The sequence below is a fragment of the Odontesthes bonariensis genome, chromosome 12 (genome assembly GCF_027942865.1).
Source record: "Odontesthes bonariensis isolate fOdoBon6 chromosome 12, fOdoBon6.hap1, whole genome shotgun sequence".
Classification (NCBI taxonomy): domain Eukaryota; kingdom Metazoa; phylum Chordata; class Actinopteri; order Atheriniformes; family Atherinopsidae; genus Odontesthes; species Odontesthes bonariensis.
Window position 1 is genome coordinate 649,821 of NC_134517.1, and position 23,999 is coordinate 673,819.

Consider the following 23,999-nt stretch of genomic DNA (forward strand, 5'->3'; position numbering starts at 1 on the left):
TTCCTGCTCTCCAACCTTAATTTTATTACCAATCTCAGTTGCACTCTCATCCTTCCAACAGTGTATTTTTAGCTGCCCGCTCCCTCCCACAGGAATCTGAGAACTGTCCGCTCCTACGAGATCTGCGCTGCCAAGTCCCAAAGCAGGGCTCGACTTTGGAGTTCTGATTATTAGAAATAAATTTGTTGTTTTCGGTTATTATGAGAAAATATTTCACAGCAGACTTTCAGCACTCCACATGAATTCCAGACAGATAAGAACCGACCTGATTGATCTCTCTTCCTAGGTTTATAAATGCACGGAGACGAATCTTGCAGCCGATGTTGGATGCCAGTTCTTCTGAGACACCCAAAGCCAAGAAGAAAACGCCTCAGAACCGGCCGCTGCAGCGCTTCTGGCCCGACTCCATCGTGACCGGGGGAGGGACTCAGCAGCAAGTTACCATGCCAGACGGTAAGCAGCTGTGTCCTCAGTAGAAAAGTTAATCTGTCCCTGACGTAATATTAGTCACCCGTCGACATGCTGGAAGTTACACTGCCACATATCAAGATAATGTGTGCTAATGTAAGTATGTGTGTAGGAGTGTGTTTCTCCACCAAAGCACACATTATTACATGGATGAGTTTATTTCAGGCAGTTTAGGGTTCAGTGTAGTGTTGCCACAATACCAACATTTTGGTATCGATACCGGTACCAACATGTATTTCGATACTTTGATACTTTTCCAAAAAAAAAGAGAACACAAAAAATGTCATTATTGACTTTATTTTAATAGAAAATCTTAGAACTATAACTGCATCAGTAAATAAAATAAAATACCACAAAGACAGGCTTCTCTAATGCACAAACAACACAATTTTAAAATAAATAAAATAAATTACGATTTAAAAATTGAACTCCTCCACTTGGGGAAGGATCTCATTCCTGACCTGGAGAGGGGACCATGGTCTCAGATTTGGAGGTGCTTATTCTCATCCCAGCCGCTTCACACTCGGCTACGAACTGCTCCAGTGAGAGCTGAAGGTCACGGCCCGACGACGCCAACAGAACCACATCGTCCGCAAAGAGCAGAGACCCGATTCTGGGTTTGCCAAACCGGACCCCCTCAACGCCCTGGCTGCACCTAGAAATTCTGTCCTTAAAAATGATGAATACAATCGGTGACAAACGGCAGCCCTGAGGGAGTCCAACCCTCACCGGAAACACGTCCTACTTACTGCCGGCAATGCGGACCAAACTCGGTCATACAGAGACCGAACAGCCCATATCAAGGTTCACGAGTGAGGGACGAATGGAGCAGGAGATTGACAGGCGGATCGGGGGGGCGTCTGCAGTGATGCGGGCTCTGCACCGTCCGTCGTGGTGAAGAAGGAGCTGAGCCAGAAGGCGAAGCTCTCGATTTACCGGTCAATCTATGTTCCTACCCTCACCTATGGTCACCAGCTGTGGGTAGTGACCGAAAGAACGAGATCGCGAATACAAGCGGCCGAAATGAGTTTCCTCCGCAGGGTGTCTGGGCTCTCCCTTAGAGATAGGGTGAGAAGCTCGGTCATCCGGGAGGGGCTCGGAGTAGAACCGCTGCTCCTCCGCATCGAGAGGAGTCAGATGAGGTGGCTCGGGCATCTAGTGAGAATGCCTCCTGGACGCCTCCCCGGTGAGGTGTTCCGGGCCCGTCCCACTGGGAGGAGGCCCCGGGGAAGACCCAGGACACGTTGGAGAGACTATGTTTCTCGGCTGGCCTGGGAACGCCTCGGGGTCCCCCCAGAAGAGCTGGAGGAAGTGGCCGGGGACAGGGACGTCTGGGTTTCTCTCCTCAAGCTGCTGCCCCCGCGACCCGACCCCCGGAGAAGATGATGGATGGATGGACGATTCAAAACACTAACATTCGGTGTTAAGGGGTGTAACCATGCTCATTTGTTTTAAAGCAGAAGTACTTCCAGACAGCACTTTGCGCACCTGCTTTATCTACAGATTGCGGTGTGGTGAAGGTTGCAGCAGCTGCCATTCTCTCCCTGCTCCCGCCTCTCTCTCTCTTTATCTCCTTTATCTCTCTCTGTCGCCAGACTCCAGCTCCGTTTGCTGCTTCATGCTGCTCGCTCCGGCTTGCTCGCCTCGGCTCAAAATACAATACGGTGATGTCACGCAGCGACGTAAAACAAAATCCAAGTGCAGTATAGTACAGTTTTAAATGCCTCAGTACCCCAGTACCAATTTCGTATCGGTATATAAGGTACTGTTAGATTCGGTTCTTTTAGTTGGAAGCTCAAGACAGGACCGGAGTAATTCAAGTGAAAATGAAGTCTTTATTTGTAGTCACACGTCAAAGCATCTCAGTGCTGGGCTCAGTGGGAAAGAGTTCCCGCAGGAAGTCTGTCAGACAGAGCCACGATTTCCGGTTGTAATTTGTATTTATAGCCTCATAGGTTGGACTCACACTCGACTGAGTATGATTGGACATGAGTAGGTTCAACATGCTTCGTCATATTCTCTGGATCAGCCCAAAACAATGTGTGTGTGTGAATCTGCCCTTGCTTTCCTAATTGTTTTGTCTTTCTACTCCTGGATCACTTTAGGTCATCATGGAAAAGTACTGAGACTTATTTCATTCATAATGTCTAAGAACAAAGCCAATTTTAACAATCCCCCTTTTGAAGTGATTTTATCATTTCAACTAATTCAGTCAAATAACTGAGGTAGGAATGTAATCTTCTGTATTGTGTCACATCTGTATTAGCAGTAGCAAGTTTTTAGCAGTACCCCCCAAACTGCAAGAGCCACTTACCTTTTGAGATGTAGCACAATCAGAAAGGAGATTTCTGCCATCTCCATTTTGAAGTGACTTCATGTGTCATTATGTAAGCTTATGTGTAAGCTGTTCTTCTTTGCAATTAAAGCAGCAAGCAAGTCTTCATTGCACAGGCATGTGGAAATAGTAAAAATTATTCCAATGCTTGGCTACACTTTCAAATCCGGACTATTCCATCATTTTACTCGGAACAGAAACTCTTTCCGAGAGGGTTAAGACCTTCATAAGTCACTGATTATAACTCTGCAAATGAGCACATTTAGAAAACAATTCTGATGCTTTAGCAAAACCTTCTATATCAGGAGTATTGATCAAGATTCTAGAAATAGAGACTCTTTTCTAGTAAGTTTAAAACCTTCCTCACTCAACTGATAATAACTCCGCAAATGAGCACATTTCTTAATAGATTATCTGTAGAAAATAATATTTTGCTATATGTATTGTGTGTATGTGGCCTCGAACCCATCCTCTGTGTGGAATCTTTGTTCATAATGGCCTAAAACTCTGTGTGGTTCACAAGGTCTTGCTCCCCCATAAGTATCATAACAACACACACCATTGATTAATTAACAATTATCACATAATTTCTAAACTAATGACACTCAACCATTGCTTAAGGCGATTAACATCACCAGCAGGCTCGTCCACCGTTTGCAGCGAATAGGAGCAAAAACCCGATGGCTGAACCGGGAAAAATTCACCTATGGCCCCAGTTCCATTTGGCGATCGACCAACTTATTACCTTTCAGTGTCTAAGGTCCCTCTCCAAACAGCCGAGTCACCCCACTGGCAATGGACATCCTAAAAATAATTCATTATCAGCCTTTATGAGGAAGTAGCTAAACACTTTAAACATGAAATATAAGAAATATAAATTTAACCAAGGCTCGATTATATGAGTATATTAGCCTCTTGAGCAATTATGATTAACTTTTCTTTTAAATTATATATCTTTCTTAGATGACCACATGACGAGTCGTGTGGTCTCCTGTGGTCCAATCCTGTCACTCCTCGATGCTCGGTTCTCCTCTTGGCTGAACGTTTGTTCAGCATTCTGATCCGTAACTAATCTTGGAAGGAGAGGTCACCAGTACATCTCTTCCCTGAGGGATATTCAGCATCCCCTCCCTAACTAATTTTCTTTTGGGATAATTTCGTTGTGTAGTTCTCCACCATCATCTTGGCATGATGGGAAAGGCCTCCCAGAACTCAAGCTTATGAGTCCTCCGGCCGTACGTTCTGTAGTGGTTCTGAATCTGTGGAATAATATTAGCAAATCTCGCAGCGCAGTAGTGCAAAATGTCATTTGCACTGTATTTCTATACTTAGGGCATCTCTCTTTGAAAGGTTCAATCCTAATGCCCAATTCATCATTTATTTATTTTTTCATATGGACCCCAAACCTAAACAAAATAAAAGAAAATCAAATCAAAGAAATCATAAAATAAACAGAACCCAAAACAAAACAACTGGCCAGTTGGTATAACCCTTGCTTTTAGGAACCAGAATAGTCATCAAACTGCTGTGCAGCCTTAATGAGAAATCCAGTACCATCACCTTATTTTGCTGTGAAAAAACTTCAAATCATTTAGGGAACAGATCACCACGGAGACAACATCAACACAGTTGGAATAATCCTTGATTTTAGGACAATACGAGAATTCTCACCAAGTTGCTGTCCAGCATTCATGAGATCTTCTGTATTATCCATTTATTCTGCTGTGGAAAAATCGTCAGACAGTTTTGGGATCATGACAACACACAAACAACACTCAAGAGCAGACAACACAGGTTAGGACAACAGATGACAAACATATATTTAATTTCTGGGTTTGCTCAAGCAAACGTCCTGTTTTCATTGGGGCCTAATTATACAAACAGTGGTCTTCATATTCTGAGTCTGATTCCATGTCTTCCTCTTCCAGGTCCGGGAAGTCTTAATGCAAAAGAAGACACAAACACACAGAATTTTTGGGAAAACTTGAGAAGTTTGAATGATTAATTGTTAATTAATTGCCGAACTGCTCCACTGCAGTTTCTCCTCCTGTGTTGTTGTTTGCTGCAGGACAGAAATATTTGTGGTTAGATCTCATCTTGGGAGCAGCACAGCATCAAGAAAGCACACATTTCTTTTCAATGACTAACTGATTAACTTGTTTAGGATAAATATTGTCTGTCCTCTGTTAATTCAGGTCAGAGCGTTAAAAATAAAATTTCAGCATAATCTGCTTTATTCTCACTTGTTAGTTAGTAATAATGTTGTTTAATTCTTACCAGTGGCTGTTTGGTGATGCTGAGCCGTCCACAGACAGTTCAGGATCAGCATTAAGTTTTTTCCGGTTCTAACTGAATCAGAAACACCTCATGTGGTACCAACGGTGTGACATCAGAGCTGTTCCTAACATCACATGATACCATAACAGGTTTCCATACAGATATTAAAAGCCTAGTTTAATTTTATTTCTTTATTTAGCCTAATTCATCCTTTATTTTTCTTTGAGGATCACATTGTGGTCCCTGCTTCCAGTATGTGTGGTGTGTGTGTGTGCGTGGCTTTATATGTGAGTGTGCATGTGTCTGTATGTGGCTCTGGGTTTCACTGCTTTGTTTTATCTGAAAGCTCTTTGTTCCATATTTTCTTGGATGAGAAGTGCTATATAAATAACGTCTGATTGATTGATCGATTTAGTGCACTAGATTAAAACTTTCTGGTCATCTCTAATGGAACGTCTTCCGATGAACCAAAACACCTGATTAACACTGTTCTCACAGAACAGTGTTAATACTCATACTCATACTGTCCTAAACATTTCATTCATCCCATTCATAACCTTTTTCTTTCAACCATCACGCCACCTATTGGCGTCCTCCTCCTCCTCCTCCCTCAGGTAGCCCTTGTCCCCCAAGCCGTTAGTGCCCCTTTGGGAACTCCCCCTTTGGGAACTCCTCAGCCCCCACTCACCATGGCCATCACTTGGCAACCGAACCTTGTTTCCCACATTCACACAAGTCCTCATACTGTCCCAAAAAAGGGTGTGGACAGGGTATTTTCTCCCCGTCCAGGCCTCATGTGGGACAACCTGAAAACATTCATATATAGGTCATATATTATATATCATATAAAATATTAGGTTAAATAATGCATAATATAATGCATAATAGGGATATGGTTTCAGCCAAAGGTAAGTCTGTGTCTGCATAGATTTTGTTTTGACTCACCAAGCTGCCCTGTGCTCACTGTTTTTAAATGCGCCATAAAAACAAACCTTGACTTGTCTTGTTATGGCTCAGTCTTTGCTGCAGCTGTCCTTCTGTTATTCTCCTAATGGCCTAATCTATTTAAACCTCTTTGCTTCTTTGTTAAGAAAGCATATTAATTGTTTCTTAGATCTGCTGCAGTTAAGTAGTTTAATGATTTAGTTAAATAGTCAAATGGTTTAGTTTGAATCTAAATATTGGTGATAACTATTGACTATTGAATTGGTGACCTGAGGCAGAGGAAATTTAGAGCAGCTAAAATTTCAAAGTCAAGGTAATATCTCCTAATAACAATAAAGGCTAAGCTTTAATAACTTTAAGATTATATCAAATGGTTTGTCTGGCCGTGATATTAAATCCTAAATCCTGGTTGTTTAATCTATGTCATATGGTCTGACTGTCTGATCTCAGTTCTGCTTCAGGTGGAATCATAAAGTTTCAATTTGTAGAACATTTTTTCTCAGATGGTTTTTGAATTAAAGGAGCAAATCTCCTAAACACTCTGCTTGTGTATTTGACTTTAGCTCTTTAAGAGAGCTGTTAAATCTTATTTCAGCAACAATTTGTATGAATGTCTCAAACACTGTTCTTCCTGGATTTTATTTTTTCTTATCTCATCACTGTGATTTTTTTTTCATTGTAAAGCTGTTTTCAGTTTATCTACATACTTTGGTGTCTTTCCCAATCATATGCATGTTAAAATAGATGGATGAATTAATACTAATTGCTCTAGTACAAAACTAAACCCCCATTATAATCATTATATCATTATAAACTCAGGCCAATGATCACTCAGAGTCTGTTTGGATTGTTCTCAGGCAGGGCTGGACTGGGACCAAAACATGGCCCGGGCATTTTTTGGCCATGGCGGCCCACCATGAATATTTATACGATCACACAAGTAATCTCATCACTTTCTGTGAAAAATGCAATTAAATCCTAACACAAATGTATTCATTTAAATAAATCTCCTCACCTTACAAAAGCAGTTTTTTCATTAAATCGCTCTTCTCTGCCACTCTGTCAATCACTGTGTCAGTATCAAGGGACACAAGAACATATTTCTCAGTGGCCATCAACATAAAGACTTCCAGTTTGCTGGCAGAAAGGAAACTCCTCAGTCTGTGTTTGATGTAGCGGAGGGTTGGAAATGACCGAAAATGACCGAGGCAGGAATATTAATTTCGTATTTCTCCGGTTACCTACCAATCCATTTCAGCAAAGCAATGTTTCACTAATATTACATGGGCAACTGTAACCTGTAACACCTGCAAACAATATAGTTATAACCAGCTAAAATAACACTGAACACTTTGGTGTCTACATGAGTCATAAACATTAATGACACACTTGATATCTATGACTGATGTCATTGGGTATTTGCAATATCTGCACACCAGTCAACTTTACATAAGCCTACAAAATGGAATGACAGGAATGTGCCCTGTAATGATGGTTTAAGTACTGTAATGCTAATGACAGGCGTATGTCACTTTTACACCTTCAAATAAAATAAATCTACTCATAGCATTAGTTGAAAATAAAGACTGAATGATCTCTGTGACAGAAACGCGCAGACACACACACACACACACACACACACACACACACACACACACACACCACAGTCGCTGAGCACCTCCTAACCAACAAGGTTGTGCAAAAAACAGGCTAGGTTTTTTATTTGTGTTCCAGCCTGACTGGATAAAATAAGAAATATAAGAATTGAATTCCAATTGGCTTGAATTGGACTTACTATCTAAGTGCCTTGAGATGACATTTGTTGTATTTGGCGCTATATAAATAAAAATGAATTGAATTGAATTGAAAGTAATAATTTCAGCATGATCAATTCCCCCCATACTGATGTAGTGAAGATGTAGCCTACCAGTCGTTTATCTATAAATACCTCATTTAAGTCTCCACGCACACGGAGAGCCCTCAGTCCTCCCATTATAAAAACATGTCGTCATTCTGCTAACATTTCGCCTAACATTAGCCTACTTCTTACCGGGCCGGCTATTCTGACCTCCTCAATCTGTCCCTGGGTCACATCTGTCTCCTCCACCTTCTCCTCTGAATCCACCTCGATAGCTTCTTCCTCTGTGTTTGGCCTACACTGTTCTACACTCGTGCACTGGGGGCTGCTGCTGATGTTGACGGCCCTGGCCCTGCACTTGATGGCCCTGCACCCGGTGCTGTGGTCGTGGTGAAAGCACTTGCAAACATGTCAGTAAGCTTCGCACATTTTGCTGCTTGTAGGCTTTTTAGCCTTTTATCTCGCAGCTTCTGTGCACCACCCTTTCGTTTCTGTTGTTTATCCATTTCGGTTTTTGACTGTTCTCTCCTAGTCCGTTCAGCTCAAATGGTAGGATTGATGACCTGGGTAAACGGTGAGGGGAGGGGCGGGCCAAAGAGGTGCTGAGAGATTTCATTGGACTAGCCCCGTCAACATGAAATCGTGGGCCGCCCGCCGGTCACTTTTTTTTTTTTTTTTTTTTTTTTTTTTTTACATTAATCAAAAAAAAAAAAAAAAAGAAACCGACATCACCGGCCCTCGAGGGGCGTCGGCCCACCAGGAAAATGCCCGGTATGCCCGACTGTCAGTCCAGCCCTGCTCTCAGGGCTGAATGAGAGAAAAAAGGGAAGCAGGGTTGAGAAAAGACAATCTTAGAGTGTGCGCATTTATGACAAAGAGAACAACTATAAAATTAAATTGGGAATATTATGGCTCAAAAAGCGTTTGAGGCTTTTCATTATTCATTATTCATTATTTCCTGTAATGCTGCTGCACAGCTGATCTTTAGTTAGTAACTTCAGGCCTCAGGTCAAACCTCTTACAGGTCTCTTAGTAGTGCGTTGATGCTGAAAAAAAATTATTAACTTTTGTCAATAAACTTTGGGATCAAATATATCATATAGCAACTTTTTCCTTCTGTATCATGCATGTGCTTGATTCTTACTCTCTCGTTTGATTTGAAAACATTTTGAACACACACACTCAGCCTCAGTGGAGCAAACTCGCACACTCTTTTTCTGCATTTCTCCAGTCCAATTTATCTGTCCCTCGTTTTTCTTCTCACCCCGGACCATTTTGTTCCATCTTTCATTAAATTTTTGTGACATATTCACACCATAAATATACTGTTATCTCCCCCTTTTTATCTATACCAACCCCAATATTTTGAAACAGAACCACTTGAGATCTGCATGATATGTGCAGTAAAATATCAATCAAGCAGGAACCCCACCCCACAGTTGCATGAAAATAAACCAAATTCTGTCCCTGTGTCCTACAGTTTAAATTTATTCAGTACATCCGACTCAGTTTCTGGATTTAGACTGCTTCGCAGTACGGAAGTCCTCAATCCTTCGTCCCAACACTCGTCAGGGGAGAAGCCCTTCCGTTCCGGAATTCCACTAATTTTATTTGTCTAGTCGACCCGGTACCTTTTCGGGAATTATAAACTCCCTCGTTATACGTAGCTATTCGTGCACGGAAACCTCTCAATTTTGAAGACAAGTTCCCCGAATGGGATATTCATTTATAAAATGAATTTATCTTGTCTTTTATTTGTTCGAATTCACTTGTCAGGACACTTATTCACTTTCCCTGTGTGAGGCTATGTGTTTATACTTGACGTGTTACCATTCAATACAAACATCAGACAGTACATTAACACTTGGATTTACCATGATCAGAGGACAACTCAATTCAGACAACTTCATTTAGGTTACCCAATATGCAGAAATTTCACATTTAGTCATTAAGAGGTGTTCTGCTCACCTTAGTTCTGGCGCCTCAAATTGTCTGAAAAAAGTCGTCCCTCCAATCACCTCGAGCCGTCCTCCGAGCCTGCCAACCTCTTGTCACGGCACCATTGTTAGATTCGGTTCTTTTAGTTGGAACCTCAAGAACGGACCGGAGTAATTCAAGTGAAAATGAAGTCTTTATTTGTAGTCACACGTCAAAGCATATCAGCGCTGGGCTCAGTGGGCAAGAATCCCCGCAGGAAGTCTGTCAGACTGCGCCTCGATTTCCAGTTGTAATTTGTATTTATAGCCTCATAGGTTGGACTCACACTCGACTGAGTATGATTGGACTTGAGTAGGTTCAACATGCTTCGTCATATTCTCTGGATCAGCCCAAAACAATGTGTGTGTGTGAATCTGCCCTTGCTTTCCTAAATGTTTTGTCTTTCTACTCCTGGATCACTTTAGGTCATCATGGAAAAGTACTGAGACTTATTTCATTCATAATGTCTAAGAACAAAGCCAATTTTTACAGTACCTATACCCTATACCGAACAAGCCTAGTTCAGTGTTTTGCCTCAGGACATGATCATTCGTTTGAAGGAAGACCACCACAGCAATCTTGGTGATTAAGAGCTTTAAATGTGAGGAGAAGAATCTTAAATTCTATTCTGAATTTAACAGGGAGCCAATGAAACTATTTAACTAGACAGTTTCTCCCTGAAACGCTCAGGTCCAAAGATAACGACTTCAGTTTTGTCTGAATTTAGCAGCAGACAGTTCTGAGTCATCCAGGTCTTTATGTCTTTAAGACATGCTTGTAGTCTGACCAACCTATTGGGTTCATCTGGTTTTATAGAGAAGTACAGCTGAGTATCATCAGCATAGCAATGGAAATATATGCCATGCTGTCTAATAATGTTACCTAATGGAAGCATGTATAAAGTGAAAAGAATCGGTCCAAGCACAGAACCCTGGGGAACTCCATGGTTTTAGCTGTGAATACAAAGCAGTGTTCCTCTGGTGCTGCTGTGTCCAGTATTGTACTTGTGCCCTGTAAATGGTAACCTCTGCAGTCATGTGCTCGTTCTCAGGTACACTGGTGACGATGAACATGGAGGGTCTGCAGAGCCTGACATCAGATGGTGCCACTCTGGCAGTGCAGCAGGTGATGCTGGGAGGTCACAGTGAAGACGAGTCAGGAGATAGTGGAGATGAGGACGATGACGCAGACATGGCCGGGCTGGGCCTGGACAACAGCGACTCCTTGCAGTAGAGGACGCACCCCCTCACACACTGATCTACGCATACACTCAAGATGTGCAGACAAAGGTCTGCAGCATACAGTCCCATTAGGTTTATGTTGAGCACAGAACGTACCTGAACAGTAGTCCTGCACTCTTCCAGCTGCGCTGCGTGTGTGTACATCAGGAGTTTCACTTCAGAAACAGTTTTTTAAGCGTTTGTTGATGTAGGCGAGTGCACTTTTTGTATATTTAAGCTCAAAAAGATTAAATCAATAGAAGAAAGACAAAAGATGTGTTTAAAAACACCAGAAGAAAATTTGTATGATCCGTTAATAAATATTGTCTTTTTTTTCTTTCTTTTTTTTTGCCTGTTTTTGTTTGTTTTATTCGGTCTTTGTCCCCGTTGAATTCTTATCTCTGATTTTGGATGCCAACACTTGAAAGTTGTGTGTATAATGGTTTGTCTTCACTTTTCGCATGCTTGTGTTTTGAGTAGATGTGCCCACTCTTCTGACTGACTCCATGACTCTCACCTGGGCCTCTGAAGGCTCCCCTGGGCACCTGAAGACTCAGCAGGGGGCCTCTGAAGGCTCAGCTGGGGGCCTCTGAAGGCTCAGCTGGGGGCCTCTGAAGGCTCAGCTGGGGGCCTCTGAAGGCTCAGCAGAGCACACGTGGACAGTGACAAAAAAAGAGATTAGAGATGCTTATTTTTCTATATAAACATGAAATTAGTGTTTTAGTTACATTTTTGTGTGTTCTGTTTTGTAAGGAATATTTATGTACAGATTCCTAATTAAAGTTAGTGACCCTGTTTTCCAGGGTTCTTTGAAGTTTTCTAAAAACCAGAAAAAGGAATTAAATGCTGATGAAAATTGCTATTTAAATTGGTTTTAAACTTACAATACTAACAAGGCCTTATATATGTTCTTTTGTAAAGAGATCCTGCCAAGAAGCACAAACAGAAGGTCTGACCCTTGATGAAATTGGTCACAAAGACACTACACTGCAGAACACTGTAATGCAATGTTAATAACTTCCATTTACTTTGTGTACAGCAACTTTACAGTAATTTGAAGAAGTAATCTTGCATAGTTACTTGACTGCAGTGCTCATATTTTGAAATACAGCTCCAGAGTGACCACATTGTGTATATCATACATCTTTGTATCCTTTTACAGGAGTAGCATCATTTTCTTAAATGTACAATCCAAAACACTATGCTAATCACACAATCACAGGGTCTGGGATTGAAACCTCTGAGAGACAGTATCCATAGTGAACTCCATCATCAACGAGAAGCAGCGGACGTTTTGCACGCATTTACCTTTTATTTCTGGACACGTGCTTTGTGCCACTTTGGAAACTAACTTGTGGAAAGCTGCCTGCATGAAGGACTGGGACGAAGCGCTGCGGTCTCTCCCTGCCACTACACAAACGTGTAGTGAAACATTTCAAATCTCTATCAAGTTGTTGATATTAATGCACAAATTGGGATGCTTCTTGTTTGAATCACTGTAATATTGTACTTGATAACAATTGCCATAATGTGGGGTATATTCCTCTTGTTGAGACTGGGTGATTCCAGGCGCTGAACTCTGTTCTTCACTTGGGTCTGTCTTGCTTTTTATGAAACGTTCACCTCTCTTATCTGTTTTGCCTTAGAGCTTTCTATTTTGGAATAAACAATGCCTAACTCTCTGCCGTGCAAAGTCTCTTCAGCTCGACACTCAAACTCCATTCAGATCCACAGTTTGTCTCTTTGAATATTTCTGAGTTGTGAAAAGATGTCGATGGGATCCAGTGTGAAGGAACCGTAGGAGATTCAGTTGTCTGTTCTCTGGGTTGGTGAATTACGGGCCTCTTCTCTCTGGAAGACAGAAAATGGACAGCGTTAGCACATGTTGAGGTAATGGTCCCAACTCTGATAACATTTGTCTCAATGTTTCTGAATTTGTCGACCCAGTACGAGCTCATGTGATGTGTGTGTGACCTCACAACCTCGCACTGAGCCGTTGTTAAATGTGAATTCTGGTGCAGCTTCCAGATACTCTAAATATGCAGAATTTGGTGAAATGTTAAAATGGTTCATAAGACATGTTCCACACTGCTGTGAGAAGACCAGGTGCTATCAATTCAATTTCAATTCAATTCAGTTTATCTATAAAGCTCCAAGTTAAAACAAATGTCATCTCAAGGCACTTAGATAATAAAGTCCAATTCAAGCCAATTGGAATTCAATTTATTGTAATCATAATTATTTATAAAATATTCCAATTCGTTCATATAGAGCCAATTCAAAAACAATTTCCTAGCTAAGAAAACCAACAGATTGCACTGAAAACTTTTTGTTTTTCGGTCCAATCTCCCGGCCTGAGCGTGCCTGAGGCGACTGTGGAGAGAAACGACTCCCTTTTAACAGGAAGAAACCTCTGGCAGAACCAGACTCAGGAAGGGTGGCCATCCGCCTCCACCAGCTGGGGTATGAGAAGACAGAAAGGAGGGGACAACAAACACTGTAACACCATTCAAAGGATATCTGTTGGAACAGGGAAACACGAGTTAATGACCACAATAATGTCACATATACATAAAGAGAGTAAAGTGAGGAAAGGTGTGACAGATGAGGCCCCCCAGCAGGCTGGGCCTATAGCAGCTTAACTATGGGATGTTTCAGGATCACCTGAGCCATCCCTAACTATAAGCTTTATCAGAAAGGAAAGTTTTAAGCCTAACTGAACAAAAACATCAAACTATTAAATGTGGTTTGCTGAATATCAGATCTCTCCTTTCGAAGTCTCTGTTAGTGAATGAGTTGATTTGTGATCATCATATTGATATATTTTGTCTTACAGAAACCTGGCTGCAGCAGGAGGATCATGTTAGCATCATGTTAGCATTAATGAAGCAACTCCCTCTGACTGTTTAAATGTTCACGTTCCTGGAACCACAGGCAGAGGAGGAGGAGTGGCAGCTATTTTCAGATCAGGGTTACTCATCAGTCCCAGACCCAAGATTAGTTTGAGCTCTTTTGAATCTCTAGCCCCTTTCACACTGCGACCCGCTACCTTAGCGGGTCCAAATTGCACCTTTGACCCGCGTCGAGCAATGTGAACGCTTGGCGTGTCAGGGTGACCTGTGTCGCCTGAAGCCGAGTTCAGGGGGCGTGGCCTAGTGGCAGAGCGTCACACGAAACACATAAAATGCTGGGCGTGTACAATGACGTAGGCACAACCCATGCGTCGGAGGTAGGGTTAAATACACCTTGAGGACTCCTTTTTGCAATTGTATATGCAGTTCATGGAGATGTTATTTTACGGGGTGTGGGTGGTTACAACGTGGGATGCCGCCGAAGAACATATGCGGAGAATACAAGAGCACTATAGTCCCCGAAATGTGGCGGTAAATAACGTCCTCTGCTCGGAGGCTGAGGAGCTCGCGGACCTCCTTGTCTCCCCAGTTGGCCATCTTCAATAATGTCTCCAACTTGATGTAAAACAGAGTAAAACTTGTCCTCACCTGTCGCTGTTGTTCTGAATCAGCTGTCCATTCTGTCTTTTAAACTCCTCACGCCACGCCCATGTCCGACCCGCGTCAATTGCGTTCCCACCAAACTCGGCTCGGCAAAAAGACTAGGGTCCGACGCGGGTCGAAAGGTGAGTCGAGTTGACGCGGCAGCCCGGGTCGGCAGTGTGAACGCAACAGCGGACATGCTAAATTCGCGGATTAAACGCAGGTTATTCCTCAGTGTGAAAGGGGCTTCTGATTCTCAATTTTTCCCAAAGTGGAAATCACAGAAACCTCTTGTGTTTGTTGTTGTGTATCAAGGTTGGCTCCTTGGTATAATTCACAGCTGCGTGCTTTAAAGCAGACTGTAAGAAAGCTGGAGAGACAGTGGTGTTCCTCTAATTTAGAAGAGTCTCAGTTAGTCTGGAAAGATAGTTTAATAACGGATAAGAAAGCCCTTCGTAAAGCTAGAACTGCTTATTATTCATCATTGATAGAAGAGAATAAGAATAATCCCAGGTTTCTCTTCAGCACTGTAGCCAGTCTGACTAAGAGTCCGAGCTCTGCTGAGCCAGGTATTCCTTTAACTCTCAGCAGTGATGATTTCATGAGCTTCTTTATTAATAAAATTGTTTCTATCAGAGAGAAGATTGATGGAGTCCTTCCCACTATTATCAGTGATGTATCATCAAGTACAGCAGCTTTAGAAAAACGTATCAAAAACTTTCCTTTCTGATAAAGCTTATAGTTAGGGATGGCTCAGGTGACCTACCCAGGCTCCGCCCTCGCAGTGACGCAACACCTTCGGCTCTGCTGCACTACCTCAGGCAAATTGCTTGTTCAGGTTGATTCGAGTTCCCCCTGGCAGGGGAAGCTCCACCCACTTTGTCGGGAAGCAATCAACTTTGAGCAGCGCCAACGGCCCAGGGTAGAGGCGTGTTCAAGGTAGTGACGTGGTTGAACTGTGACTCAACCCATGGATTGTACACGGAAGCGCTTCATTCAATATCAACATGGAGCAGCGTCAAGCTTTTGACACTGCTGTAGATGCTGTAATGAAAGTGTTCGACGGGAGATTCTCGTTAAAAATCGAGCAAAGAACAGCCCTTGAATCATTTCTTGACAGGAAAGACGTTTTCGCCTTGCTCCCTACTGGCTTTGGTAAGAGTTTAATCTACCAGTTAGCCCCGCTGGTAGCTAAATCAATGGGGCGCGTTACATACATCAGAGGAAAGAGTGGTGTGATTGGCTTAAGCTTAGGCACAGCCTTTTCTGGCCTCAACCAGTAGCAACCTGAGGGAGGCGGGTTGACCAGGCCATTTCGAATCGTATTCGTTATTGTCTTGGTCAGACCAGAATCTCGAAGAGATTTGAAAGTTGATGTTAATCAGGCTACAGGTGACCCTGAAACATCCCATAGTTCTGCTGCTATAGGCCTAGACTGCTGGGGGAGCTCCCATGATGCACCTCTCCTCCCTCTGCTCTCTTTCCTCTCCATGTACATATGACATCATTGTTGTCATTAACTTGTGTTTCTCTCTCTCAGCAGGTATCTGGCCTGGTGTTACGGTGCTTGTTGTCCCCTCTTTCCTGTCCTCTCAGCCCCCAGCTGGTCCAGGCAGATGGACCCCCTTCCTGGTTCTGGTTCTGATGGAGGTTTCCTCTCAAATGTTGCCTCATATATGCTCAAGACAGGATTAAAATAAAGAGAAGTTATTACGATCTGTTGGTTTCCTTTGCAAGGAACAATGAAAAAAAAAATGTTTACATTTTTTTTTAATGGGCATGAGTCGAATTGAACTCATTTGGATTTTTATTCATTTGATTCTATTGGATTATGACTGGATTACAGTTCATTTGATTATACTCGTCTTGAATTGAACTGTATCTTCTAAGCTTAATTTGTAGCAAAATGCATATGAGGATAGTCAGGGTTAGTTTCCCTTCAGATATGTGGTGGAGTACAACATCGGACCTAAAGGACAGGGTATCATTGGGCCCAGTGTGCAGAAGTGTAACAGCAATGGCTGGTGCCTCTAAAATAGGCTGGATGCCTGGCTGGGGTCCTCGATGCACAGGTACGTAACCTTGGAGGCAAAAAATTTGTCCGGGAAGGCCAGTTTTGCCACAGATCTTCTGTCATGGGGGAAATTATGGGTTAATCCAGATTTTGTTTGGCCCTTTTGGTCTCATTTTGGGAAGACTCAACATTTTCACCACCCAGCAGACCAGCTATCGTCTCTGTGGTACTCTGTTTTGGGTCCCATGGGAACACTAGTGGTCTGTCTGCTTTTTGCCTTTCTTCCCTTTCCCCTCCAGCCAACAGTTAGCCATGGCAAGGATAAAAAAGGGCAATGTGCAGCTGGTACTCCAGATTGGCCTCACTAGCCTTGGATGGCAGATCTGAGCAGTATGCTGGTGGAAACCACATGGTGTCTCCTGTTCAGACCAGACATGCTCAGGGACAAACCTGGCACCCGAATCTGAAGTGAGCTCAACCCTACAGGCAGCCAGAGCCCCTTTTATCAGGGTGGCTTATACCGGACAATAGTATAGGGTCTATTAGTGGTATAGAGCAAGTGGCTAGGATTCAGTTTCTTGTGGTGTAGAGGTTTTCTTGTTTTTACCCCCTTAGAGCCCCCCTTAGAACAATGGGCTGGTGAGAGTTTACACTAAGAGGATATGTGGCAGCCATATCAGATCAACAAGTGCTTGTTGAGTGCCTGTTGTTTTCAACCCCCTAACACGTAAAGGCCTCAGTATGCTTCTCCGTCAGCTCTCCGTCCTTTCGAAGTTCTCCGTCGGGATGTCGGATACGCGAGGCAGTTCACCTCCCGATCAGTAGGCGTCGCTACGTTAAACGACCTAATCTCTTACGTCTATGGTGAAAGTCGTTGATTGATTGTTCACCTTCCGGCTCCGTTCCACTCCTCACAGTGAACGATGGCGACCGAGAGAGAAAGACTGTTGATGGAGTTGGAGCTTGTTGATTTGCAATGCTGAAATGCAAATAATTTTGACCAAATGTTGACCGGCACACAGTAAACTGTGTGGCGGTGTTATTCTGAGAGGAACGAGCTAAACCGGAAAAGTGATTCTGGAAATGATGTTGTTAGCCGACCAATCATAACCCTTGCGGTCTCCGTCGCGTTGACGGATAGATAGGAAGTTTGGCCGATGCACGCAAGCGACGGAGAGGGCTCTCTGTAGGCGCCCATAAATCAGCCTGAACTCTACATAAGCACCTCAGTGGCACCTGATTGGTCCAGTCTGGTCTCTCTTGTGTTACTTTGCATGGACAATACTTTAGGCCAGACTGACCAACTACATTTTCCAAAGATCAAACACTGGCCTGGTCCCGTCTTCAAACAGGACACAGTACTGACCTCCATCTGTTGGTGGATCCAGCTGAGTGACTTTGTGATGCGGGTGTAAACACCTGGTTTGTTCCTCATAGCGCACCCTATTCCCCAGCTGGTTGCCCCAACGAGCTTCCACACAGATGAGTCTTCACAGGCAAGAGGGCCTCCACTGTCCCCCTGTAGAAACATAGGACATCACTGCATTTATAACTCAGCTATTTTTTTTTTGGTGGCTATTATGACACATTTTTAAAAAGTTTATGAAATCAAAGACATTTGATTTGTACATATTCTATTTTGCCCAACAAAGCACAATATAGTATAACCAAAGTTTTCAGGCTGTATGTGAAGATGTGAATCAAATAAAAAAAAAATTCTGGGTCTGTTCTGCCAAAATCTAAGGTAAAAATGAGTTTTTGACTAAGATTGGAACAGTGTGAGCATCATTCAGCAGTGCCCTGGCAGGCTGAAGCAGGATTATAAGGACCTCCTCACACACATCAAGGATTTGATACCGCTGAGTAAGTAAGTAAGTAAGTACAGTTTATTTGTATAGAACTTTTCACAGGTTAACCCATTTAGGCCTAAAACGCCTGGAAAAGAATGCCTGTAAAACCTAGGGACGATTTCAGAAAGACCCCCTAAAACCTGAAGTTTTTCTGGAAATTCAGCAATTGTGTCAACCCCTACTAAATGATTGATTTCTCAGCCTCTGTAGCAGATAGAAACAAAATTCAAAAAGTATTTGAGAGCTTACACCTGTGGCTTTCTTTGGAAATTGAGTTTATTTACATACACCTTCACGAAAATAGAAAATGTAAAAAGTAAAGTGCAGGAACAGCACTATTTTCAATTAGAAAACAGTAATAAAATAAAATTTAATTTTAGATTTAAATTATTTATTTATCTATTTGTAAAGGCTTGTTCTTAGTGAGACCACTAGGAAAGTGCTATTTCTTAAGGGCGGATTATAGTTCTGCGTCTATCGTCTTGACGTGTTGCTTTGCTCTGGTCGCGAACCACTTTTCATGTTATGGTTCTGCAACCTCGGTCTGGAATTTCTCTGGACGCACAGCAGTTTCCCCTCGCGAGAATTTCGGTGGGCGGTGACGAGAACTTTCGGCGGCGCCGGCGGAAGTGTTTATCTTTCAAAAAAAAAAAAGTGTATGCAAGATATGGATCTGGAGTTGCTCGACATCGAAGAAGAACAGCTTCTTTTATTGGAGTTGGCGAAAATGCAAAGGAGGAAGCCACACAGACAACCGGAAAGGCACACCGAGGACCAATCACAGCCGCTTTTGTCTGCGCACTTCCGTTGGTGGTCTGCGTGCGTCCGACTTGTAGTCAGAATTTTTCTGAGGTGCACGACAACGCGCGCAGAGCCTCTGCGTGGGGGAGTGGTCAAGATTTTGACGCTCGCAGAGGCTCTGCGTCCGAGCGTCAGAGGCTTTGCGCCTGAAGCATAAATCAGGCTTTACACTGAAACTCTCCGACCCCAACGTTGCTGTTTCCACTGTCAATGTCCATGTAGTTTGAAATAAATCTACTCCACAACGTTTTGAAATGAAAGTTGAAGTTTACTCCTCTTTTTGACACTTACAAAACATAAATGAATTCACTAAAATATAAACTACTGAAATGAAAAGCTTCTAATATCTGCAGGAGGCGCAGAGCTGCAGGTAAGAAGGCTGTTCGCTTCGATGGTTCCTGGCGATCTGAAGGGAGAAGCGTGAAAGCGTTTCCTATGGTAGCCGGCTCGGTCAGTTCTTAAAGCGACAGTACACCTTTTTAATCTATATGTAACAAATATACTATGCACATAAATTATAATTCTTTTAACCTTTCTATATAATAGTCATCATTTTAATCATAAAATAAACACATCTATTAAATTATAAATCCAAATTATATGATCTATCTTTTTAAGCATTAATTCCTATTCATATAAACATGAAGTCTACTTTGGCCGCTACATACCCGGCCCCTAATTGCTTTCTATCGTAGAAACAATTACAAAATAGAAGTAAAATACTTAACAGTCCTTTTCATTCTACTTCTTGAAGCAGGCAGAGTTTGGTGATCGGCCGCTCAAGTTCGTTCGTCTTCGTCTTGACTCGAACCTTGCGGACGACTCCATGCTCGTCCACCACGATCTTCACTATTCTTCCCATCAGCCATGATCCTCGGGGGGCTGATTCATCGACGATCAAGACTACGTCTCCCTGGCTGAAGTTACGCACTGGATGATTCCATTTCTGTCTTTTCTGGAGTTGAGGCAGATATTCTCTGGTCCAGCGTTTCCAGAACAGATCACTCATGTACTGGACCTGCCTCCATCTCTTGTGTGCGTAAGTATCATCCTCATCGAAGACACCCGGTGGTAGGTTGGGGTTAGTCTTGAGCAAAAGTAGTTGTTGTGGGGTAAGAGCTTCCAAATCATTCATGTCATTAGAAGGCGTAGTGATAGGCCTACTATTCAAGATGGTTTCACATTCGCAGAAGAACATTTGAAGACCTTCCTCGTCCAGGCTTTGTTCTCTCAATGTAGCATTCATGATCTTCCTGATGGAACGGATTATTCTTTCCCACACTCCTCCGTGGTGGGATCCGGATGGTGGATTGAACAACCACTTGATGTAACGTTGAAGCAGGCTGTTCTCAATCTGTGCAGCATTCCACTCCTTTATTGCCTTCTTCAGCTCATGGTCGGCTCCGACGAAGTTGGTCCCGTTGTCGGATCTTATTTCCTTCACCTGACCCCTTCTCGCAAGGAAGCGACGTAGAGCTTGAATAAAGGAGTCGGTCTCCAATGAGATTGCCATTTCTATGTGGACCGCACGACATGCAAGGCAGGTGAATATCACCCCATATCTTTTCACAGACACTCTTCCCCGCTTGACGATTAATGGCCCGAATAGATCCACACCAGTTCTGGTAAAGGGTGGTTCATTTGGTAGAACTCGGTTTCTTGGTAAGTCTGCCATCATTTGTGTACCTGATGCCCCATGTTGTGTTCGACAGGTAGTACACCGAGACAGCATTTTTCTGATGACGAGGGGGCATCAATGATCCAATACCTTTGGCGTACGTGAGATAAGACATGATTACGTCCACTGTGCCCTAGGCACTCATGTGCATCCTGGAGAATCAAGTCCGCCACATGATGATTCTTAGTGTTACAGCCATTTGGATGGTTTTTATGTTTTGGCCTACTAAGGTAACATTTGGGTTATGTATGACATATGTGGTATGAAATATTTAGTTGTTATGGAAAATGTGGAATGCTTATGCCTGGATTATGATTTAGTTTTGTTATTAGGTTAATTGCTTTAAGTATGACGATCACCATTGGGTGACGTCATTGGGTCAAAAGTCATTATATCAGGGTTTTTTTGAGTTGGTTTGGTGGATGGGAAATGCAGACCGGGCTGTCATACTATTTTCGACCGTACTTACTTAATGTTGTTACATTTTCATCATCTTTTCGTTTAGTTTGGACTGTTAGCTTATTTTGACTGCACTTTCATTCATCACTTGTTATCATCCTGGACGCAATAAATTATTTTCTACAACAAAAGGAGTGCGCGTTTGATCCCAGCCGAGTCCCAGTGTTTCTCCATTCCTTGGAACTTTGGAAAAAATTGGACCTAACAAAGTCGAAAATAATTAAGGATCTGGAAAACTGGAACTGTGGATTAAACTACTTCGACACCTGAAACCCGATGAAGCTCATCAACCGTGAGTAGTGCGCTTTTAAAGCAACTTCGGCCGCCGTGCCAATTGTTTACGCGGAAGCAAACAAACAAAGTGTTGGATGGTGCGTAAAGTGATGCTGGATGCTTGTAGCGCTTGGCACTGAGCTTGTAAAGTGCAAAAATGGATGAACAAAATGTGGACGATGTACAAGAAACTGTTGAGCAAGAAAAGCAATTATACCAGTTGATTAAAAGTCGGCGTGGAAAGTTGAGCGTGTTAACCAGGAAGCGCAACGAAATAAATGCACTAATTGAAGCCGGTGATACCACAGAGGAGGTTAACCAAGTACTTTCCAGTTTTGTTGCTTTTTTGGATGATTTTGGTCAAGTGCATAAACAAGTGCAATCTTTATTGAGTGAAGATGAAAGAGACGATGATCACAATGACTGGTATCAACCCAAAGTGGCGAGCTTCTCAGATTTTGTTAAAGGAGTGGAAATGTGGTTGAACAACGACGAAGTGAAAGAAACTGATGATGTGGGGGAAAAAATGAATGTTGGTGAATCAGAACAGCAATCTGGCGTAGCTCATGAACACGACACCTCGGTCTCCCCACATGACAGCGTCTCTCAAGTGGCAATAAAAAAGTCGCCAAGCGTAGCCTCTAGTCGGGGCAGTAACGTCTCCAAAGCGCTCTCTGACACTCGCGTAGAACGCGCTCAATTAAGGGCTCAGACTGATGCACTTGACAAAGAGCTTGAGCTGGAAATGCAAGAACTAAAAATAAAATCTGCAAAAAAGAAGCACCAGCTAGAAACTAAAATGGCACAGGCCGACGCAAAAATACAAGTCCTTCAGGAATATGAAATGCCCGCTGCTCATTTCATAACTCCGTCTGGTACCTCATCCGAATACATAATTCCCACAATCAAAGGAAAAGTTAAAGCACAACAATTTCCCTTTCACGGCACCACAAGCAAAGTCAAACTCAGTTTCAGTCCAACAGGTAAAGCAGGACAAAGCTCAACATCGTTAAATGCCACAAAACAAATGCCTGCCCAAAAGGCGCAAAATAAATCACCAAGGGACACCAACTTTCTCGAGGTGATGGAAAAACAAAATGAAATAACAGAAATGCTTGCAAAACAAAACATGTTAGCACAGTTACCACAACAAGAAATTCCTGTCTTCCGTGGCGACCCACTTCAGTACAAAACATTTATAAGATCATTTGAGCAAACCATTGAAACCAAAACTGACAATATGCAACAAAGGCTTTACTACTTGGAACAGTACACATCTGGAGAGGCAAGGAACCTGGTAAGGAGCTGCTACCACTTACCACCGGACCAAGGCTATCAGGAGGCCAAAGAACAACTGCAATGGCATTTCGGAAATGAAATAAAAATTTCATCTGCTTTCCTGGATAAGGCATTGGCCTGGCCTAACATCAAGGCAGAGGATGCATCAGCTCTGAAGTCATATGCAATCTTCCTCAAAACGTGCCACAATACCATGCAAGAAATGAATTTCACCATGGACCTGGAAACACCATCCAATTTAAAAATTATTGTCTCCAAGCTACCATTCAAGCTCAGAGAGAGATGGCGCACTGTTGTCAGCAGTATTTACGACAGACATAAACAAAGAGTATCCTTCAAAGATTTACTGGCATATATTGACAAACAGGCACGCATTATGCTGGATCCAGTTTTCGGAGAGCTACAAACCACACCTGACTCAAAACAAAGGAAAGTGCCCGCAAAAACAAACAAAACAAGCAGTTTTGCTACAGCTGCTACACCAACACCTGGACAAACAAGAGGGCATCCACCAAGTAAACAAAAAAACCCAAATGCACTCACAAAACCATGTCTGTTCTGTAACAAAGCCCACCTCATGACTATGTGCGAAAGTTTCAAAACAAAACCAAATAACGAAAAAGTACAGTTCATGAAAGATAATGGATTATGCTTTGGATGTGCGCAAAAGGGACATCTAAGTAAGGATTGTCAGCATCGCCTGCAATGTGAAACTTGTAACCGAATGCACCCAACCATCTTGCACATACCAATCAAAGGAAATCAAAGTGAACCTCAAAATGAAGAAAATGTCTTGTCAATGGCAACAGGGAGCAATACTGGGGCCGGAAAGTGTGCTCTTGCAATTGTGCCTGTTAAAGTTAAGATGGAACATGGAACAAAGTGTGTGGAGACATATGCTTTTTTGGATCCAGGGAGCTCTGCAACCTTTTGCACAGAGGACCTTGCCAAACAACTTGCTGCCCCTGGGAAAAGAACAGAAATTATTTTAAGAACAATGGGCCAAGAAAAAACATTGTCTACATTCAAAATCACTGGCATGGAAGTAGCA

General features: G+C 42.7%; 2 protein-coding genes across 6 annotated transcripts in view; one reads left to right on the forward strand and one right to left on the reverse strand.

Annotated features, from left to right (window-relative positions):
- Window positions 1-12,762, forward strand: part of pknox1.1 (pbx/knotted 1 homeobox 1.1) — a 30,023-nt gene extending 17,261 nt beyond the window's left edge. For 2 of the 3 annotated variants that reach the window (XM_075478888.1, XM_075478889.1), the window contains 2 exons: window positions 287-453; window positions 10,912-12,762. In XM_075478888.1, coding sequence (XP_075335003.1) covers window positions 287-453; window positions 10,912-11,093 — 349 coding nt within the window. In that variant the 3' untranslated portion in view covers window positions 11,094-12,762. Of the gene's footprint in view, window positions 1-286; window positions 454-4,731; window positions 7,670-10,911 lie in introns of those variants that run through there. The other variant, XM_075478890.1, reaches the window with a different exon arrangement.
- The window catches only part of tmprss3a (transmembrane serine protease 3a), an 86,502-nt gene continuing 74,606 nt past the window's right edge, over window positions 12,104-23,999 (reverse strand). For 2 of the 3 annotated variants that reach the window (XM_075478884.1, XM_075478883.1), the window contains exons 13-14: window positions 17,955-18,107; window positions 12,104-12,931 (exon numbers count right to left, since the gene is read on the reverse strand). In XM_075478884.1, the coding sequence (XP_075334999.1) occupies window positions 12,887-12,931; window positions 17,955-18,107 (198 nt within the window). In that variant the 3' untranslated portion in view covers window positions 12,104-12,886. The remainder of the gene's footprint in view (window positions 12,932-17,954; window positions 18,108-23,999) is intronic. The other variant, XM_075478885.1, reaches the window with a different exon arrangement.